The 19,194-nt window shown below is 38.8% G+C and overlaps 2 protein-coding genes across 3 annotated transcripts; both read right to left on the bottom strand.

Moving 5' to 3' along the window:
* LOC133730720 (uncharacterized) lies at positions 1-2,696 on the bottom strand. Its single transcript, XM_062158259.1, has 3 exons — positions 1,689-2,696; positions 714-1,396; positions 1-18 (listed from the first exon to the last, which is right to left on the bottom strand). Exons 1-3 carry the CDS (start codon positions 2,629-2,631, stop codon positions 1-3), a joined length of 1,644 nt encoding a protein of 547 aa, XP_062014243.1. The 5' UTR covers positions 2,632-2,696.
* A 3,798-nt stretch (positions 2,697-6,494) lies between these two features.
* Positions 6,495-10,703, bottom strand: LOC133731919 (uncharacterized). 2 transcript variants are annotated; one of them, XM_062159367.1, is made up of 8 exons: positions 10,532-10,703; positions 10,337-10,431; positions 9,988-10,031; positions 9,787-9,875; positions 9,424-9,532; positions 8,165-8,178; positions 7,508-7,609; positions 6,495-6,846 (listed from the first exon to the last, which is right to left on the bottom strand). In XM_062159367.1, the coding sequence occupies exons 1-8, from the start codon at positions 10,586-10,588 to the stop codon at positions 6,730-6,732; spliced, it is 627 nt and encodes a 208-aa protein (XP_062015351.1). In that variant the 5' UTR covers positions 10,589-10,703; the 3' UTR covers positions 6,495-6,729. The 2 variants fall into 2 exon arrangements, with proteins under 2 accessions (XP_062015351.1, XP_062015352.1); XM_062159368.1 differs by having other exon boundaries at positions 10,337-10,428.
* Positions 10,704-19,194: the final 8,491 nt, after the last annotated feature.

Here is a 19,194-nt window from a genome sequence, read left to right as displayed (position 1 = left end):
CTATATGCAGTGATCCAACTACAAGTCATAGAACAAGTCACCGACAAGATAACTAAAAACTAATGTCAATGGACAAGTCAATTAGTTTACAAATGGTTATGTCACTGTACATGTAACTATTAAAAACCTGTAGACACAAAGAATACTGAAGGATTTATAAAAGAAGAAAGCAGATACACTGTCTCATAGTCAAAAAAAAAATTCCAATGAGTAAGCACCTTACAAGCACTTCTTATCATTTATTGAAAAAAATGAAAAATCAAAACAAAATTTCAAACTGTATTGGAGTCACTTGCTATGTCACTTGCCATGTCACTGTTAAAGGCATGTAGGCAGAATTGAACCTATATCGGAGCTGTACAACTCTTTCTGTTGTGACCATCACATTTTCCACACCTACCACACTTGATCACCCTGGTTTTCTCGCTCCTTTTTCTGAACCTCTTCTTTCTAGGCCTTCCCGGTGGTCTTCTAGTCAAAGGCGGCTGCAAGATCACCGCATCTCTACCAAAATGATGCACTTGCTTCGAAATAGAGGGAAGAGGATTAATTGGGAAAGAATAAGTTTCTCGATATTTATCCACCTTGTACAGCTCATTGACATACAAATACGGGGAAGAACCATGTTGTTGGATCACTACAAGTGCATGGGAACATGGGAAGCCATACAGCTGCCATTCTCCACACGAACAAAACCAAGTTTCCAAATTTACCATGCTATTGTACTTCTGGCAGTGAACTTCATACACATAGGTATCAGACCTGCTCACTCTCCAATGCCTTCTGACTTCCAAATTGTCCTTCAGCTTCTTTTCAATCACTGGGCACAACTCAAACAACCATTCATGAGCATCCTGCTTCCGAGCAGCAATTGAAGCCATGGACTTCACTCTAATGCCATCATTAATATCAAGAATAGGAAGTCTCTTCAAAGGCAACACCCAATTATTGAAAGACTCAGCCAAGTTATTTGTCATTTCACCAAATCTTTCGCCATTAAAGTAAGCCATACACCAGTTCTCCTTGGGAAGATCCTCCAGAAATTGAGCAACTATGTCACCGCCTTCACTCCTCAAGATTTCCATGTTGAACTCATACATCTCCGGTGTGCGAGAATAAGCACAACACATAAACAAGTAAGGAATCTGATCCTTGAGGTAAGATTCAGCTGGAAATTTGTCAGAAAGGTTAGACATCAGGTGTCTAAAACAAAACCCATGTGGATTATTAGGAAACACTCTAGGGAAAGCACTAACAAGCCCAACATGACGATCAGAAATGAATGTCACCCTCCTCATAGGGTGTTTTGCAAACTCTTCAGCCAAAACCTCAAGAAAAAATCTCCAATTACTCTCATTTTCAGAATCCACAATAGCATAAGCAACTGGATACAAGCCTGAACAGAAAAACAAAATAATGTCACTGCCATGTAACTGTTAATGTCACTGACCATGTCGCTGACATAACTGCAAATTACTTGACAGTGACATGGCCAGAGACATGTCATTCAAATCACAGAACATTTAGGTCATTGGACATGTAACTGTCAATGAACATGTAAGTGACCATGTCAGTAGCTATGTAACTAACCATGTCACTTACATTACAAAAAAAAAAAAAAAACAAGACATGGCAGCAAATAGAAAACAAGAAAAATAAAAAACTACAAGTAATGAAGGAGATTCAACCTTGATTGGCATCCTTTGCCGATGCAGCAATAATCTGCCCCTTGTACTTGTTGGTAATGAATGTAGCATCAATGAAAAGAATAGGTCTACAAGATTGAAAACCCTTCATCCATGCACCATAGCTCACAAACATACGCTGAAACCTGTGTGTTTCTCGATGAAACTCAACCACTATCCTAGAGTCGGGGTTTGACTTCATAACAGACTCACTGAACCAAAGTAGCTGAGCATAAGACTCAGCTTCATCACCATGTAGGGCTGTTTTTGCCAACTCCGTACCATACCAAACTGTACGATAAGCAACATCCAAACCATAATCACTCTTGATCTCATCAGCTATATCAATTGGCTTTTTGTTTGGATTGGCACGAATCTTATCAAGCACAATAGACTTGACAACCTTGGATCCCATCATCTTACTCTTCTGCAAACGAATCACACCATGACAAGTGTGAACATTAACCAACCTTTTAATCATAAAGAAACCATTAGCCCTACATAAATAAGCCTTCACCAGCCAATTGCAGCCTTGAGAATGTTTCTTAGAACACTGAGCAATAACACGAACCTTGTCATTTCTAACAAACTCATATGAAAAGCCAATTTCTATAGCATACTTACGCAGCTTATCCCTAAACTCAACAACCCCACCCTCAAACTTTTGGCCTTCAGAATGAATATAACTCTCCCAACCTTTCGTCATATAACTCTTCGGTGCCTCTGCCCTATAACACCCCAAATAATCATTCTCCTCAAGCATGGTACTAGAATCCTCACACACTGTATTACTCACCACACTTTCACTAATAGAAGGCAAATCAGTCACAAACACTTCAACAAAATCAGAATTGTAACGAACCAAATTCCTAAAAATCATTCTCATATCAACTTCACTCTCTAGAAAACATGAAGTAGAATCCGGAGGAATAATGTACCTCAACATGAAATTGCCTTGAATCAAATCCGGAAAACGAGAGCGTATGGAATTGCATAGGTCAACAAACGACCAATTATGAAACAATGGAACTGTCGCTGCTTCACCAGAATAAATAAACTTGACAACATAGCTAGTATCCATAACAACTGCACAAGAATAAAACAAATCACTATCCATGTCACTACTAAGGAAATCAACAGAATCAACACAAACAAGTCACTGCCAAAGTAACTGTTAATGCCTGAACAGAAGAACAACATCATACTCGCAAAATAAATGATAATTCCTGAACAAAACAGCAGTATTAAAAATGTAACTGGCCATGTCACTGATAAAAAATCACAGTATAGAACAAATATTGTACAGCAATAGCACAAAACATCATCAACAATTCAACATAGCACTGAGTTCGACGAAGGAGAAGAAAACAGTAATCCAAAACGAACAATTCAACAATTTAACACAAACAACAAAAATACACTGCAAAATCCAAAACGAACAAATTCACAGAGAGATGGCTTACCGATCAAATCAGAGAAAACCAGAGAGAGGAAGAAATAGAGAGACTGTAACTAAGCACTGAGTCAACGAAGAAGAAGAACACAATAACGTGATCAAGACAAACACCGACGAAGCCAGAAATCCAAAAAAAGAGAAAAGACCTGAGGAAGCTCCAAAACCACTTTCAGATCGTCGCAGAGGCACAAAGAGAAATCGGAAGCTTCCGACGGAGAGGGTAGCGAAGAAAGAATCTCGGAAAGAGATCTCCGATCAAATCGAATCGGAAGCTTTCTGATCAAAGGAGAGAGAAAATTTGAGCTCCACGATATTGAAATGGAAGGTTATAAAGGTTTATTACCTTAGGGGCAGAATCAGAATGATAAAAATTAAAAACTGACCTTTTTTAACATGACCTCATTATTCATAAGGACTAAACTAATATTAATAACAATTTACAATGGACTTTCTTATCAAGTGGGAAACTAGGTGACCTTATTATCATTTCACTCTCTAAAGTGACCTTTTCCATCATTTCCCTTTATTTATTTATTAAATCTCAATTTATATTCCAATAAAAAAATCTCAATTTATGTTCATTTTTTTCTGATTACATGAGTAAATTACGTAATATAACGTGCATAATACTTCTTGCTTCAAAAGGACATATATTATAGCGGCTCTTTTCAAAAATACAAAATTCAGAAGTTTTTTTTTTTAAAATACTTTTGTATGTGTACTATTGGGGTATTATTCGCAAATTTACATTAAGGATCATGCTGTTAAGTAATAATCAATGAGAGATCACAGGCCACATCATAAATCATAGTTACAAACCCCCAAAGTTTTCAATTCACATAGCCAAGTACCCAAATGCACCTCTGAATAGCAACTATTGTGGAAGAAAAAGAAAACAAATTGAGTAAAAAAAAAAAAAGTAAAATTTGGCATTCTGAGTTAACAATGTTGACTACTAATTTCATATTTTTGTCACCCTGGTGAGTGGTGACAGCCTTGGCGCAAAGGAAATTGCCGATTGTCAATCTCAACCATAGACAAATCTCATCAGCAGAGGAGTTTGGCATGTTCTCAACTATCCTGTGACCCAAGATAATCTCAAGATGAACCTGGTAGCAATTGTCCATGGCATCAGAATGTTGATTCTGTAATATAAGAGATAGCTAAATATAAACAAGTAGCCAGATTACCATCTTTAATACAATACAATGACAAAGCATGGAAGTGATACTTCTGTAGCTTCTTCATGTGTGCTATTTCATTGCAATGTTGAATGGTGTTGTGACTGCAGATTATTCTGGACTTCTGGTTGCGTACTCTTACATGAAATCAGCGTACTCAAACCTGATCGCTCCCTGTACATGAAATAATTAAGCAGTGCAACTAAATAATCAAGAGCTAAGCATAGGAAGAAGTATAAATTCTTCAAAGCTGCAACTAGCTAACCAATGAAATAGTCACATTGGTTCTTAGTTCTTACTTCTTAGAGACTGCATTTCTGGTTTCGTAGTGTCTTCTGTGCTAATGGATTTATAACTTACAATAATCATTTATCAGAACTCATGGACAGATTTATTAGTGTCCATAGACAATAAAACCATTCATATTAAACAATTGGCTTTAATCTTCGTATCTGTCATCATCTATTCTTCGAATAATCTAGCTTCATGTTCTTTGAAAAGTAATGCTTGGCAAACGTGGATGGAACATAATGAGCCAGTACTTAGAAGATGGTTAATCATTATCAAGTTGTTCTTTGTTTTGTAAAGATTCAAACTTTATGATGAAGCATCAATAACGTGACGTTGCAGGGAGATTTTAGTTAGTACTTGGTAGTATATATCAGATGCAAAAGGAAACTAAGTGGATTTGTTTTTTGGATACATTATTATTTAATTTATTTCATTAAAGGGAACATTAGAAAACAATATCAACATAAGTGATAAGATAGGAAACATACAGAAGATGCAATGGAGTAAACGTACATAAGCTTATGTTAAAGAGACAGGTAACATGCCACTCATAAATAAAGTTAACAATATGAAATTGTGGAGTACATGAGAGTCATGACGGACCCATGATGGAAAACTTACTCATATATAAGTACATGAGAGTCAACAACTCAACATAAATATATCAATCCAAGATTTCTACAAAATATATAAATTACCAGTCACAAATCTGATTTGGTTCAGAATGCCAGACCTGAAAAGCTACAAGTTACTGTCCACCCTACTTCTGTACTGAAACCGTTTCGGATAGTCATTTGAGCAGAAAATCATTGGATGCCAGGGGCATTGAGCCAGTATAAGGTGATTGATGACCTTCAGGCTCCATTGTATTATTTCTTCTTAATTACAGTAAAATCTCATCCAAATTAACCATAGCATGCTGTGCTGATAGAATGTGCCATTAGCTAAGGGGAAAAAATAAAAACAAACGTACGTAAATAGCTTTAGTCATTTTAAAAATTTGCTTTTGAATTTTCACATCTGCGGGTACATAGACACAAAATTAGTGTTTTCTAGACTCAGAATAATTAACTTTGCCGGTTGGAATAATAAATGTTCAAAAGTGCCAAACATAAATTTGTCATCAGAATGTCATTAGGATTAATAATCATAATGACATTGATTATGTCCTTGATTCATTGGCCGGATATGATAGAAGCGTCTCAAGAGAACATAAGTTTTGGCCTATCATATATAGCCCATAAGCATCTCAAGAAAATTGAAAATCTCAGGCAAATAGTAGTGTGTTTGCAATACAAGTTAGAAGAGGAATTATCTGATTCAGATATTTAGAAAAGTAAAAGCTTTCAGTGAAATGGGAATGCATTACCTTTTGGTTCGAATGCGGTCGTCGACTCGCGGCTTCTTTCTTGCTTTTAGTATTTCAGATTAGAGAGGCTTCTCGAATGCCAATTGTGTTCACCTAAAAATAAAAAATAAAAAGGGAGGACAAGTTTGTACAAGTCCGTATCTACTTACAATCTGAGCACGAGTGAGTATGGAATTCACTGAATAAGTGAACATAATTGTGGCCTGACATCATTATCATTACACTTGAAAACCTCAACTAGGTTTATATCACATACTTTCTTATACTGTCACCGAAACAATATGTTCTGTCTCTATTTTATTTTCGGACCCTAGAACGAGCCGGCTGATCCCAAGTTCCTAACATCATTTATGAGAAACTGGACGACATCTTAGATAAAGATGTCTTGGATGCGGCAAGAACAACTTTTTTCTATTGAAGAACATGGAAGAATTCTCAACGGAGGTCCCTGAGCTCCAACGTGTTTAGGGTAGTTTAGTATATGGAACATCTAAAAACTAAAATTAGGAAAATATATAATAACAACTACATTACCACGCCTACGTTTAATAACACAGACGTAAGAGTACTCTAGAATAAGGTTTGAACCCAATCTACCCATTACCAGGGTATACAACGTTAAGTAATAATTTTCTGTGAGAAATGAACTTATGCTACTTTTTTCTGGGTCGACTACAATGGGTGAAGCTTCTGCCTTCCTCGCTTCTGCTCTAAATATAACAGAAATGGAAACTAAGCATGTTTCATTCATTTTAGAAGATGAACTACAGCATCAAAGCTGAATTCTTCACCGGGTTCAAAAGAGGCTTCAAGATCTTCAAAGCTTTGCTCCACTCTCAAGTCCTTGCTGACTTTTAAACATTCCTGCAGCAATCAAAAGGTGGGAAAGAACAATACAAACTCAGGACTTATCCAGATTCATTTGATTTGGAAAGAGAATAGTGAGAAATGAACACGAATGCCATTCCAGAAAATAGTCTCATCAGTCTAAGGGGACAAGAGTCAAGAAATACTTTCAATTTATATAGATTAAAAAGAGAGGCAATCCTGTGTATCTTTTCATATTCATTTGTGTTCGAGTCATAACTAGCTTCATTCAAATTTCTAAGAGGATGTACGTGGTCTTTCTTTCAATCCTTTATAGGTCCATGATCCAATCATTTCATTAAATGAAACATAAAATTCCATAAAACTCAAATGCAAGTTAAAAGTAGTCCTGCCAGCACATTAGATTACAATCACGATTAACGTTTCTCCGTGGGTTTCACCTTTTTGAGTGAATGATATAAAAGAGTCAAAACTATAGCTCTGTTATTTCAAATGAAAACTGATCAGTTTCTTTTTAGGCCAGTAGTAATAGAACTATGATGCAACGAACAGTCTAGTAAAATTTCAATCACCTAATTAGGAAAAGCAGTTTAATGCATTTGAAACAAGTGTGCTTAGTCACAGTTATACTAAAAAAGCAACATGCAAGCATTTTCCATACGAAGCGTATACAAGGAAGAAGAATATCGACAACTACCTTCTCTACATATTCAGCTACTGTAGAGTTGATCACTTTCTTGATTACTTGCTTATATACTTTCGACGGTCCAAGGACTTCGATCAAAACATCTCTAGGTATCTGCTAGACAAAACAAATGGGAATTAAAAAGGCAATTGCATTCTCAATTGGCAGAATATATGACTCAGTATGGGTGTGGTGCGGGTGTCCATATAAAATGTAGATTTTTATAACTCAGCGGTAGTATCCCAGCACAAGGGGAAGAAAACTCTTCAGTTTACAGTAGCAGAGTTGAAATCTTTTAAAACAGAAAAGCATGGTTGAGATGGAGAAGGTCAGACACAATTTACTAATTGGCATTGACAGAATAAAAGAACAACTCTTTGCATGTGTATGCAGTAAGCAAGATCAGTGTCATAACTCCACCCAGCAGGCAGGAGTGCTACTACTAGAACCCTGAGAACATGGCAAGATAAAGATCGAGATTGAAACGAAAATATAATTATATATCCAAAACTCAAGGAAGTGGCTGTGCCCAGCTCTTTTATCTAGGAGGTGTAAGAATCATGTGTGGCCAGTGAGAGTTGCAACTAACAAATAAATGTCAATGCCAGTATAATGAATCTTTAACAATTCCAACAATTTCCATTTAGATACTTGGAGCAGATAACTTACATTCGGTGTTTTCCCTGGTAGTCCAGATTTAGGTCGTCAGCAACAAATACCCAGTGGAAGAGATAAAGAAAAAGAATAAGTTAGAGTTGTCTGAAAAGAGGAAGATGATATACAAGAATATTACACAAGCAAAAGAGATGCAACAGCCCTTCTTCGTACAAGTCTCAAAAATTCATTTGATTGTTAAAATTAGCTGTGCTAAAGCATCAAAGAGGAAAAGCCAAGTAGCTTTCCTCCGAAAGAAAAAAATTACAAAGAAGTGGATCAGACCTCAACTCACATACCGATACAAACATCAATGAAAGAAGAAAGAAACACCAAGCACAAGAACCACAGAATTAACAAATTGCTCATTACAATCTAAGTGAATAGAGAAAGAAAAAAAAAAGTGATTTCTATAGAACAGAGAAATCGAAGCCCATATAGATGCCCATGTGCGGACTCTATCCCACACGATATCAAACCAACCCCTTCTTTCTCCCCCAAAAGAATCTGTCTCTTTCACACAATAAATTCACATACTTGGCTGGAATGCCCCAGCTCACAATACATTCCCTAACACCCTTTCAAAACTTGCAACACAAGAAAACATAACGTTCTAGGTGTTCTAAACCAGATGTTCTTTTTATTAACACACACACATATCCCAATTTTCATATATAACCTAAATCAATTTCTTACTGGTAAAAGAAGGAATGCATGCATAGTGCACAGAAATATAAACTTTTATATTTTGGTAAAAGTTGAGTAAGAAATGAATGGAATGAGTTACATGGTGGAAGAAATTGGAGTCTCTGTATAGATTGATATCCATAAAATATAATTATCGACAAATTTCTTTTCTCATTGATAAGTAGAAGACCAATTACATGACTACCCAACTCACACAAAACTGAAACAACCAGCATACATTAAGAGAAATAATAATAATCATGGGAAAGCGACACTATGATATGATTACAGATAGAAAACAGGTCCAATATCCTTATGTCTATTGATATATATTGCAACACAACATGCACTCAAAAGTTTTTAGACTCAAACTTTGAAGTGGGTGTATATTTTTATACAGCTTTTCTTTAATTTATGCAGCAATATTGTCTACGTAAGCCAACAAACACATAGATAAGTTTATAATCTGATAAAGGCCAGTAATTGACAATGAAGACTTGTGAAGAATGAAGATGACCATAAGTGGTTATACAATCTGAACACGCAAGGGTTCCATTTTCAATTATTCACAAAACTTAAAAGCCTACCTCCTTTCACTCTTCGAAATCCGGGTATTGGCTGGGCTGCAGCAACCATTTTGTCAAAAACGTCATCGAATATTGCTTGAGTTTTGGCCCCAGATACCTCTACGCTTATCTGATTGTAAATGTGTGATTGTTATGTGGTATAAATCAATAAGCATCTACAGAAGTTATGACCATCTAGATTAAAAATCTGTTTATCATGTAGCTAAAACAAACAGAGGTGTCATCCTGATCACAGCATGGAACATCACATATTTTGTATAATGGTAGCACTTTTCATTTCCCCAGTGCCACATAGGAATATATATTAGTGACCTCCCACTATACATAGAAGCTTCCACATAGAACTAAAACCTGTCATCATACCTTTAATTCTCCAGCATCGGTACCTGAAGTAGTAGAAGTAATAGACAAGTCTTCAGATTGAGTAGAGGATACTCCAATGTCTTCTGTGCCTAAATTGAAGAAAACTACAGTTGACAAAAGTACTCGCAGATTGCAGTAAGCAGAAATCTAAAACCACAAATTTTGTAAGCAACGAGTCAGAAAATACTAAACCAACTATACCTGACAATACAGCACAGATAGCAGGAAGATACTTGAGACTTCTCCTGTAAAATAAAATCGAAAATTCATGAAAATCAAATATTGCAAGATAAACAACTCTACCTGGTAATCAAAACCAGTAAAGAGACCAAAGTCTCGGAGACGACAATAACATTTACAACAAGTAGTTCACTCTTAAAAATCACAGTTCCCAATGCTTATATCTACTTCATGCATTGTACAACAGAAAAATAACCTCAACCCAACTTAGTATTACTGTCATAGTGATGCAATCCAACTGTGGACTCAATACACAATGCAGGGAAGCTATGAATTGAACAAGGTAAGAATGAAATGGAGAAAGGTTTACCCAGTAAACAGATGATGGGGTGTGGCAGAGAACCCAACTCTTGTAGCATTTTGACAAGCAAGGACGTAAGTGCAGTAGCTTCTTACAGAAAACTGCTGCAGGAAATACCTAATAAGTCATCGGAATTACACACCGGAACAATGGAAATGACTAGAGAAAATAAAAGATGCAGGTTTCAGCTTTAATGGGGACTACCTTGGGTAATTGAAGGGAGGGGAACTGTGAAGAAACTGTCGTCGTCAGTGTGGCCATGGTGGCGGTGGCGGTGGCCGCGGCGGCTGTAATTGAAAGGGAAACTGGTATGCAAGGTTCTTCAGAAATAGGAGAATCTTATCCGGCCATATACGGAGCGGTATTGAAATCTTTCCGGCGCCAATTAAAAATAAATGGTTTTATTTATTTTTTTTATTTTTTTTTTAACGGTAAACAATAAGGTTAGGCACGGGTCGGGTCTGTATGTCAATTTGCTGAATCTGGAATCAAGTCCGAACTTTTCGGACTGAACCCAAATCGTGTTATTTATAGTTTAAGACTGAATTAAACTCGGAACAAAATTTTTTGAGTTTTCGAGCCCAATAGACCTTTAGGAAAAAAGTCTTTGAATCAAATAAACCTTCTCTGGATCAAACACGCCAATGTCGTATCAACTCGTATGAGCCCTTTCAAATCTCATGTGTTACCTCAGAGGAATTTTTAGGTAGGGCAGACGTATCAACCACGTGGTAGGCTCCATCAATCATATCTCTCTATTTTTTAATTGTATTCCAAAACAACCCATGTTTAATTATAATGAAATACCCAAAACACTCCCCTGCATACGCAATGATTGGCTGGGCGTACCGCCACGTAGCACGCCTGCCCTAATTAAGAATCTCTCGTTACCTCAACCACTAAAGTTCTAATCCGACGGTCACTGAACCTTCCTCTACGTCGTGAGCAAGTAGCACAAGAACCGCGCGCCATCAAATAGGACAGCTGTCTTCAGAGCCTTCGTTTTGGCCGCTAGATCCTTCACGCAGTTCACCTCCTTCAACGCCCTCTTCTCCCCCGCTCGAGATGTCAGTTTAGATTAGGGCTGTCAATTCCGACACAATCTGATAACACGACTCGAAACCGGCACAAAATAAAGCGGGTTGAACCCGCACGATTAAAAAGCGGGTCGGCGGTGGGTCAACCCGCCATGACCCATTTAATAAATGGGTCGGCCATGAGTCAACCCGCCAACACGAAATGAACCCGTATAACCCGATTGTGCTATGTTTCTTCTTGAAATTTTGGACGTTCGTCGTATTTGATCATAGGATTAGACAATTTGAAATATTTTACTTTTTAATTATTAGATTTAATTATTTATGAATTATATATAATTATTTATATTATTCGTCTTGTGGAGTTTTTAGTGAATTTAATCAATTTATGCATTTTTTTAGTTAAATGGGTCACATTGTTAACGCTTAAATGAGTCATTTTGTCTAACAAGACACGACCTATTTATTAAATAGGTTAAGCCGGTTGGAAACGGATAACCCGTTTAATAAATAGGTTGGGTTTTGGTTTAAATTTTTTACACGATTATTAAATGGGTTGGGTTTGGGTTTATATCTTGCGACACGACAAATACCTTAACCTGACACAAACCCAACCCGACACGACCCATTGACAGCCCTAGTTTAGATGGTGATTTATACATCGGAGACACCAATTTGGTTTAGTCGTCGCAGTTGGAGTTCTCCACAGACTCGATGAAAGAAGAATTCTCCCTAGATTTGCAGTACAATTTGGCTAATCCCGAGTATTTGCGGTTGCTCAAGCCCAAAATTACTGCCAAATTTCCTAAATCCCACTCCCCGAATTTTTTCAGTGAGTTTAAGGAGCGATAAGGTTGTTCAGGAGTCCAAACGAGGGGGTCTGGTGCAAAACCGTGATGAGGACTCAAAGGAAGCAGGGGCGGTGGTTCAAGAAGAAAAGAGAGAAAGTTGGGTTTAGAAGGGGAAGTGCGGCGTTGATCTAATGGGGAGGGAGTAACAAGAAGAGAAGGAAACAAGAAAAAGGATGAGAATTGGAGGCGTTTAGGGAGAAGATGAAAACTTGTCAATTGACCAGATTTTGATTCATATATTTTCCGGATCTATGGTTAGTAGACAGTTTTGGATTAAATCTGGTAATAGTTTGGATCCGTTAATGTTTGATTCACATTGTCCAATTTTCTGTAGGCCCCCTCGAAAACCGTTCGGTCTCCTCACATACTGTTAATCCCTTCTTTTTCGAGATTTAAGGCATTAATCACTCGTTGAAAAACAACAGTCGTGAAAAAATAATCTTGTGAAAAGAACAGTTACCTCCTCGAAAACCGTTCGGTTTCCCCACATGCTATTAATCCTCTAATAATAGCTAACTCCTCAAAAACCGCTCCTCACATGCTGCTAATCCCTTTTTTCCCGAGATTTGGAATCACTAATCTCGATTTACTGACATCGATTTGACTCCTCTTTGACCGTCCATCCAAGGGTGGATATTTGCATGCCTATATCTTCCTCCACATTATAAACCCAAATTTCCAATCCCAAAATCATTTCATCAATTCGAATATTTCTAACAGCAATCTTTCTTAATTCTCATCATCATCACTCTTCAATTCTCGCATTCTCTCAATCCAACACCAATGGAACCACAAACCCAGCAACCAACCGAGGATGGGGGAAGCAACAAAGCAGCCGGGAGTAGTGCTAACATGCTTTGTAAGCAGAGCAGGTGGAATCCCACTACAGATCAGATAAGAATCCTCAAGGAGCTTTTCTATAATAAGGGAGTTAGGTCCCCAACTATAGAGCAGATTCAGAGGATCTGTCTCCAGCTGAAATGGTACGGCAAGATCAAGTTCAAGAACGTCTATTTTTGGTTCGTGAACCAAAGGGCTCGGGAGAAGCGGAAGAAGAGGTCCACTTCGGATGTTCATGTGCCCATGCAAAGATCAGGGCTTGTTGGTGATGACAATGGTACCAATTGGAAACCTGAGGATCAGTATATTAACTTCGAATCTTCTGCATCTGCTTCTGCTTCTTCAGCTGGTGTGATTGCTTTTAACGGGCAGATGGGGAACTATGGTGGTTATGGATCTATGAACATGGAGATTGAAACCCTTCCTCTATTCCCCATGCATGGTGAGGACATCTTTGGTAACATGAAGACTACTTCCGATGGAGGTGGCGGTCACGGTGGTGGCTCTCACATTTCCCTTGAGCTCAGCCTTTCCTGCGAGGGCAAAGCTGAAAAAAGTTTCCGGAGCCGCTGACTCGGCTTAGTAGCTTCGCGAGTGTAGGAACACTTAGAATTGCCCCTTAAGTGTTGTATTAATGAATTTTTTTTTTTTTTTTGTTAGGCTAAATGGGCTTAGTATTGTATAGTGTTGCCCCCTAGTGTTGATAGGCAAAGCGAAGAAACGATTATGGGCCTCAAAAACAGGCCTTCATGAATGGGCTTCGCGAGTGTAGGAACACTAGAATTTCCCACGAAGGCTTATGCATGCGAAGAGACTGGCTAATAAATTAATCCCTCAGTGTTTTGACTCAGTAATTTTTGGATCGCACTAATTTTTTTTTTTAATAAGACAATGTGAATCAAGGTTTAGACATGCGGCCCAAGTATAGTCGCCTAGACACAAATTTTCTGTCAAATCCTTTGGGCAACCTTACTGAAATGGCCAGGTGGGGGAGGGCGAACAAGAGAGGCAGAATCCATTTTGGCATGAGCTACTCCCACATAGTGGTTTAGGCCCATTTGCACGCACTTCTGGATTCAAGAACCTGTCATGAACGTTGTCCCCTTTCTAGACACCATTTCACATAGGCTATACTTACTAAGATGAGAAAGGTCATAAGTGTGAAGACAGTTCAACAAGTGTTAATAAAAGCCGCCCTTAACCTTAAGGGACCTGAACTAGGCACCAATAAGGAGTTTAGGCCAATATTAACAAAAGAGACTTCACCTATTCCGTTATGATTCACAACCCCTTTACCAAATTCAACTTTTTTTTTTTTTTTTTTAATGAAAATAAAGGTAAAAAACAACTGAAAACTAATAGGAAATTAAAAAAAGCAAGGAGCTAGCAATGACACGTTTGGCTAACCTCTAGAAGACCATGGGCCGGGCGAAGCCGATCTATACTCATCTTCATCTCCTCAATTGCAATTGAAGATCATGCTTCACCAACCAACAAGGATACTTGGGGGGCAACATTACCCCTCTCACGAGCCAAATTCCTCCAAATTCTTCAACGAGAAGTATCTTTGTTCTTTTCCTACAAGCTCTCACAGGAGGGATTTTTACCCTACAAATTTGGCTCCAATTTTGCTGCAGCTGGTCAACAGTCTCTTTTCTTGCGCGGGCGTGCCAGCACCGTTCGAGTGCGGTCGTCAGGGGTGTCCCTTGACCTGACTTCTTTCAAGCAATTGTGGACGAGGAGAGCACCAACCTCGTCGTGGGATTCTTTGTGCTTCGTGGTGAGGACTTTTGCTAATCTTCTTGCGTCACCAAATCGATACTCGATGTTGTAGATCGAGCAGAGCGAGAACCACCGGGAAGTAGAGAGAACTTGCTAAAGCGTGACTTTAGCTTGGCTGGGTTGCTAGGGCGTTACCCTTGCTTGGCTGGTTCTGTAACCGTTGTGGTCGCGGCACTACCGTCGGCTCCCGAGGAGACTAGGACCGAAGTACGTTGACAGAGGGTTTGGTGGCACTGAAAGTCGGCTTCTGAGAAGACTAGGACTAGGAGTGTGATCACCGGTAAGAGAAAGAAAAGGAGAGGAGTTGCTCTTAGAGAGGTTGCTCTAGAGAGAACTTAGATCATCTTAGAGATGTTTTGATGTTGTGTTGTGAATGTGTGTTTTAGAATGAGAAGAGAATGTGTTTATATAGGGAAGAAAAAGAAGAGTGAAATGATGAGTGGAAGAAAAATAATGAAAGTGCATGGAGTATGAAAGTGATTTGTAAAATATGGAAAAGATAGAGAAATGATGAAATGAAAGCAAAGCATGAAGGTGTAGAAACATGGAAGTGATGATGATCTATTAAAGAGATTGTCTTGAAAAATATATCCAAGGAAAAGAAGAAAAGCATAGTTTTCTTCATGTGGGTAGGAAACATGAACATGTGAATATTGAGCTGGTTTTAGGTCAGTTTCTGTCCCTTTATTCCTTCAATTATTTCTCCAACAAGACTTCAGAATGAGCCTTCGACTTCTTCATAAAAAATGTTCCACTATGAGTGTAGATAATCCTGACAAATTTTCAGAGCTTTATTCCTTGTGGTTGGGCTGGAAATGCTGCTGGACCTCTTACAGGTCCAGTTTTCCAGTTTTGCTTCTGTAGAAAATTGGACTGATTGTTTGAAGGCCTTCCACTCAAAAAAATCTCTGACACTCTTCATAATAAATGATCCTTGGGATGTCTAGATTTGATCTGGACAGTTTTAGCTCATTTCAATTTCATTTGGTTAGTTTGCCGCCCCTCCTTCCTTGTTTAGCTCGGATTCTCCTAGCCGAAGTAGGAAAATGTGCTAAAGTTGACTTTTCATGTTTCCATGCTTCCATGCTTCCATAATAGGCTTTATTTAGCCTCTAAATATATATTTCGAACTTGTCGACAATATATAGCTTGAGCCACTGACATTGGCTCAATTTTTCCAAGACGTGCCTTGTCAGGCCAAAATGTTCATTTTGGGTCCAAACATTGCCCCCCAGACCTCGAAGTCAAAGGTCCTCGTCTTGACTAAAGAGGTCTTGAATCAGCACTACTCTTATAATGTCGTTGCTCCAAAGCCACTTGTATTGGCTTGACTAAAATTACTTGAACAGTGGCCTCTCTCCCTCTTAATTATACATAGTGAGCATACATATATTAATCGCCAGTGTTCCTTCGCGAACCATCCTTTGCGAGGCCATGTAATTAAAACCACTTCGCTGCCAACAATTCGCAACCCAGCTTTCGCCACAATTATTGGCAAAAATATTGATTTGACCTCCTCCACTGCTAATACCATACTAGGCATATTAAATGCCTCTTGTATATGTGCCCAGACCAATACCAATGGCCTCTTAAGTATATTAGCAAGTTCCAGCCACTATTAGGCAAGAACACAATTTTTTGCATCCTCCGCGACGCACAAATTTGAAACTCTTTTTGTATTTTTGTATTTTTGTATTTTATTTATTTTATTTATTTTAATAAGACATTGTGAATCAAGGTTTAGACATGCGACCCAAGTATAGTCGTCTAGACACAAATTTTCTTTCAAATCCTTTGGGCAACCTTACTGAAATGGCCAGGTGGGGGAGGGCGAACAAGAGAGGCAGAATCCATTTTGGCATGAGCTACTCCCACATAGTGGTTTAGGCCCATTTGCACGCACTTCTGGATTCAAGAACCTGTCATGAACGTTGTCCATTTTCTAGACACCATTTCACATAGGCTATACTTACTAAGATGAGAAAGGTCATAAGTGTGAAGACAGTTCAACAAGTGTTAATAAAAGCCTCCCTTAACCTTAAGGGACCTGAACTAGGCACCAACAAGGAGTTTAGGCCAATATTAACAAAAGAGACTTCACCTATTCCGTTATGATTCACAACTCCTTACCAAATTCAACACTTTTTTTTTTTTTTTTTTTTTTTTTTTTTAACTATGAAAATAAAGGTAAAAAACAACTGAAAACTGATAGGAAATTAACAAAAAAGCAAGGAGCTAGCAGCGATACGTTTGGCTAACCTCTAGAAGACCATGGGGGAGGCCATCTATGCTTCATTCCACACTCCGATGTATCAAAATTTGTAGGGTAAAAATCCCTCCTGTGAGAGCTTGTAGGAAAAGAACAAAGATACTTCTCATCGAAAACTTGGGAAAAATTTGGCTAGTAGGAGGAGTAATCTTGCCCCCCCAAGTATCTTTGTTGGTTGGCGAAACATGATCTTCAATTGCACTTTTGGCGATGAAGATGTTCCAAGATCAGCTTTGTTGCCAACTACCATGTCATAGAACATGGTGTCTTCAGGATTAGCCACAGATTGGCCATTATAGACGACCACTTGCTGGTCTGAATTCTCCACATCAAGAGCTTCACTTGTTGGATAATTATAAACAAGAGTTAACTTGTATTGATGATACTCAAATTTACAGTTGCGAAGGACAACTTGGCCACTAGAATAATTGTTCTGGCCATTCATGCAACGTGGGTTGTAGATGTGCCCTCCACATATATCAAAGCCACCGCTTGGCCTTGAAGAATATATGAAGAACTTCAAGTTGAATTGATTAATAAAGCCACAAATTGGCTTCTGTAGACCACAACTTAATTGATAATTAAGTTGGCTCTGATTTTGATCACCTTCACCAAGACGTCCAGTAGCAGAGTCACAATTAAAATGATCATGAACTTGCTTCTTTTGATCAAATGGATGATCATGGGCCATATCTTGCCCCCCATGCATCTGATCAGTAGCCACGTATTTGGCTTGATCAGTGGAGAAATCAGATATTTGTTCAGAGACAATTGTATTGTCAGAAGAACAATCTTGTTGAGGACATTTTCCATGCACAACCTCTGTGTAAGGCTGTGACTCACCAGTGAGACCCTTAGGTTGATTGCCACCTATAGGCAAGTTAGTCTCAGAAATGACCTCTTCGCGAGCAGGTTTTTGACGTCCCAATTCGCCTTGCTGTGAATTAGCCAAGCTGGAACCTTCCTCGCGTAAGGTTGTGAACTCAGATGTGATGTTCGCGGCATGTTGAGTGGTCTGTTTGTCGCTGCTCAAGAAAGGCTTATGGAATTGTTCTCTAGCTTCTCGAGCGTTCTGCTCAATTTCTTGGTCCCGATCGCGAAACCTCTGCTTTGTTTTTGCGATCAAACTGGCCATGTCCCTGGCTCGCTTTTCTTTATGCCTCTCGACGTTGGCCATGATGATCGCCAGCTGTTCCTCAATGCTTGCCCCCTCTGGGATGGGAATAGGCATAAACTCATCATTAATGGCAGTATCGCCAGTGGTGGCAACATTGACCATCTATTTACTTTAGGAATTTCTTTTGGTAAAGATTTTCCCCTAGCATCCCAATGATGGTGAACATAAAAAGACTCTGGTGTTGTCCCACCGGGTGTGCCAAAATGTTTGTTTTGAAGCCCGGTGGTTGAATGTGCTTCAAGAGAAAAATTTCTGATGTTGTCCCACTGGGCGTGCCAAAATGTTTGTTTTGAAGCCCGGTGGTTGAATGTGCTTCAAGAGAAAAACTTCTGATGTAGTCCCACCGGGTGTGCCAAGATGTTTGTTTTGAAGCCCGGTGGTTGAATGTGCTTCAAGAGAAAAACTTCTAATGTAGTCCCACTGCCCGCAAAGCTCAATTTCAAGCAAAGTTCCTCCACGCGGAGTTTCGCCGCAATAGCACTTGCTTCGGCCTGAGTGGCCCGTTCTCTGAGATGGGCCAGGTTGCGACCCATTTCTTCAGAAGCAGCCAAAGGTTCATCGAGTTGGGCTTCTTTTGCAACAGTTGCATTCTCAACAGAGAGCTAGCCAAAGGCAGATACTTGCTGCTATACACATGGCGAAGCTACCACCAAGGAAGAGAATGATCCTCATTCGCGATCAAAAGTAGTCTCCTTCGCATGGGGGGCACACTAAAGTTCTGATCTCCTACAACCTACCTAAGTTTCGCCAATTCACTACATACCAGACATCAGATACATAGGGGGCAATAAAGTTGGCAAAGGAAGCGTCAGTCCATGACAAAGGCAATTCAGTAGTGGCATTCAAGCTTTATGGCCTATTTAGAGGCCTATATGGAAACAGTCAAGCCAATACAAGTGGCTTTGAAACAA

This window comes from Rosa rugosa, chromosome 2 (assembly GCF_958449725.1).
Source record: "Rosa rugosa chromosome 2, drRosRugo1.1, whole genome shotgun sequence".
Classification (NCBI taxonomy): domain Eukaryota; kingdom Viridiplantae; phylum Streptophyta; class Magnoliopsida; order Rosales; family Rosaceae; genus Rosa; species Rosa rugosa.
The sequence above is the reverse complement of the archived record's forward strand: the minus strand, read 5'-3'. Positions and strand labels throughout refer to the sequence as shown.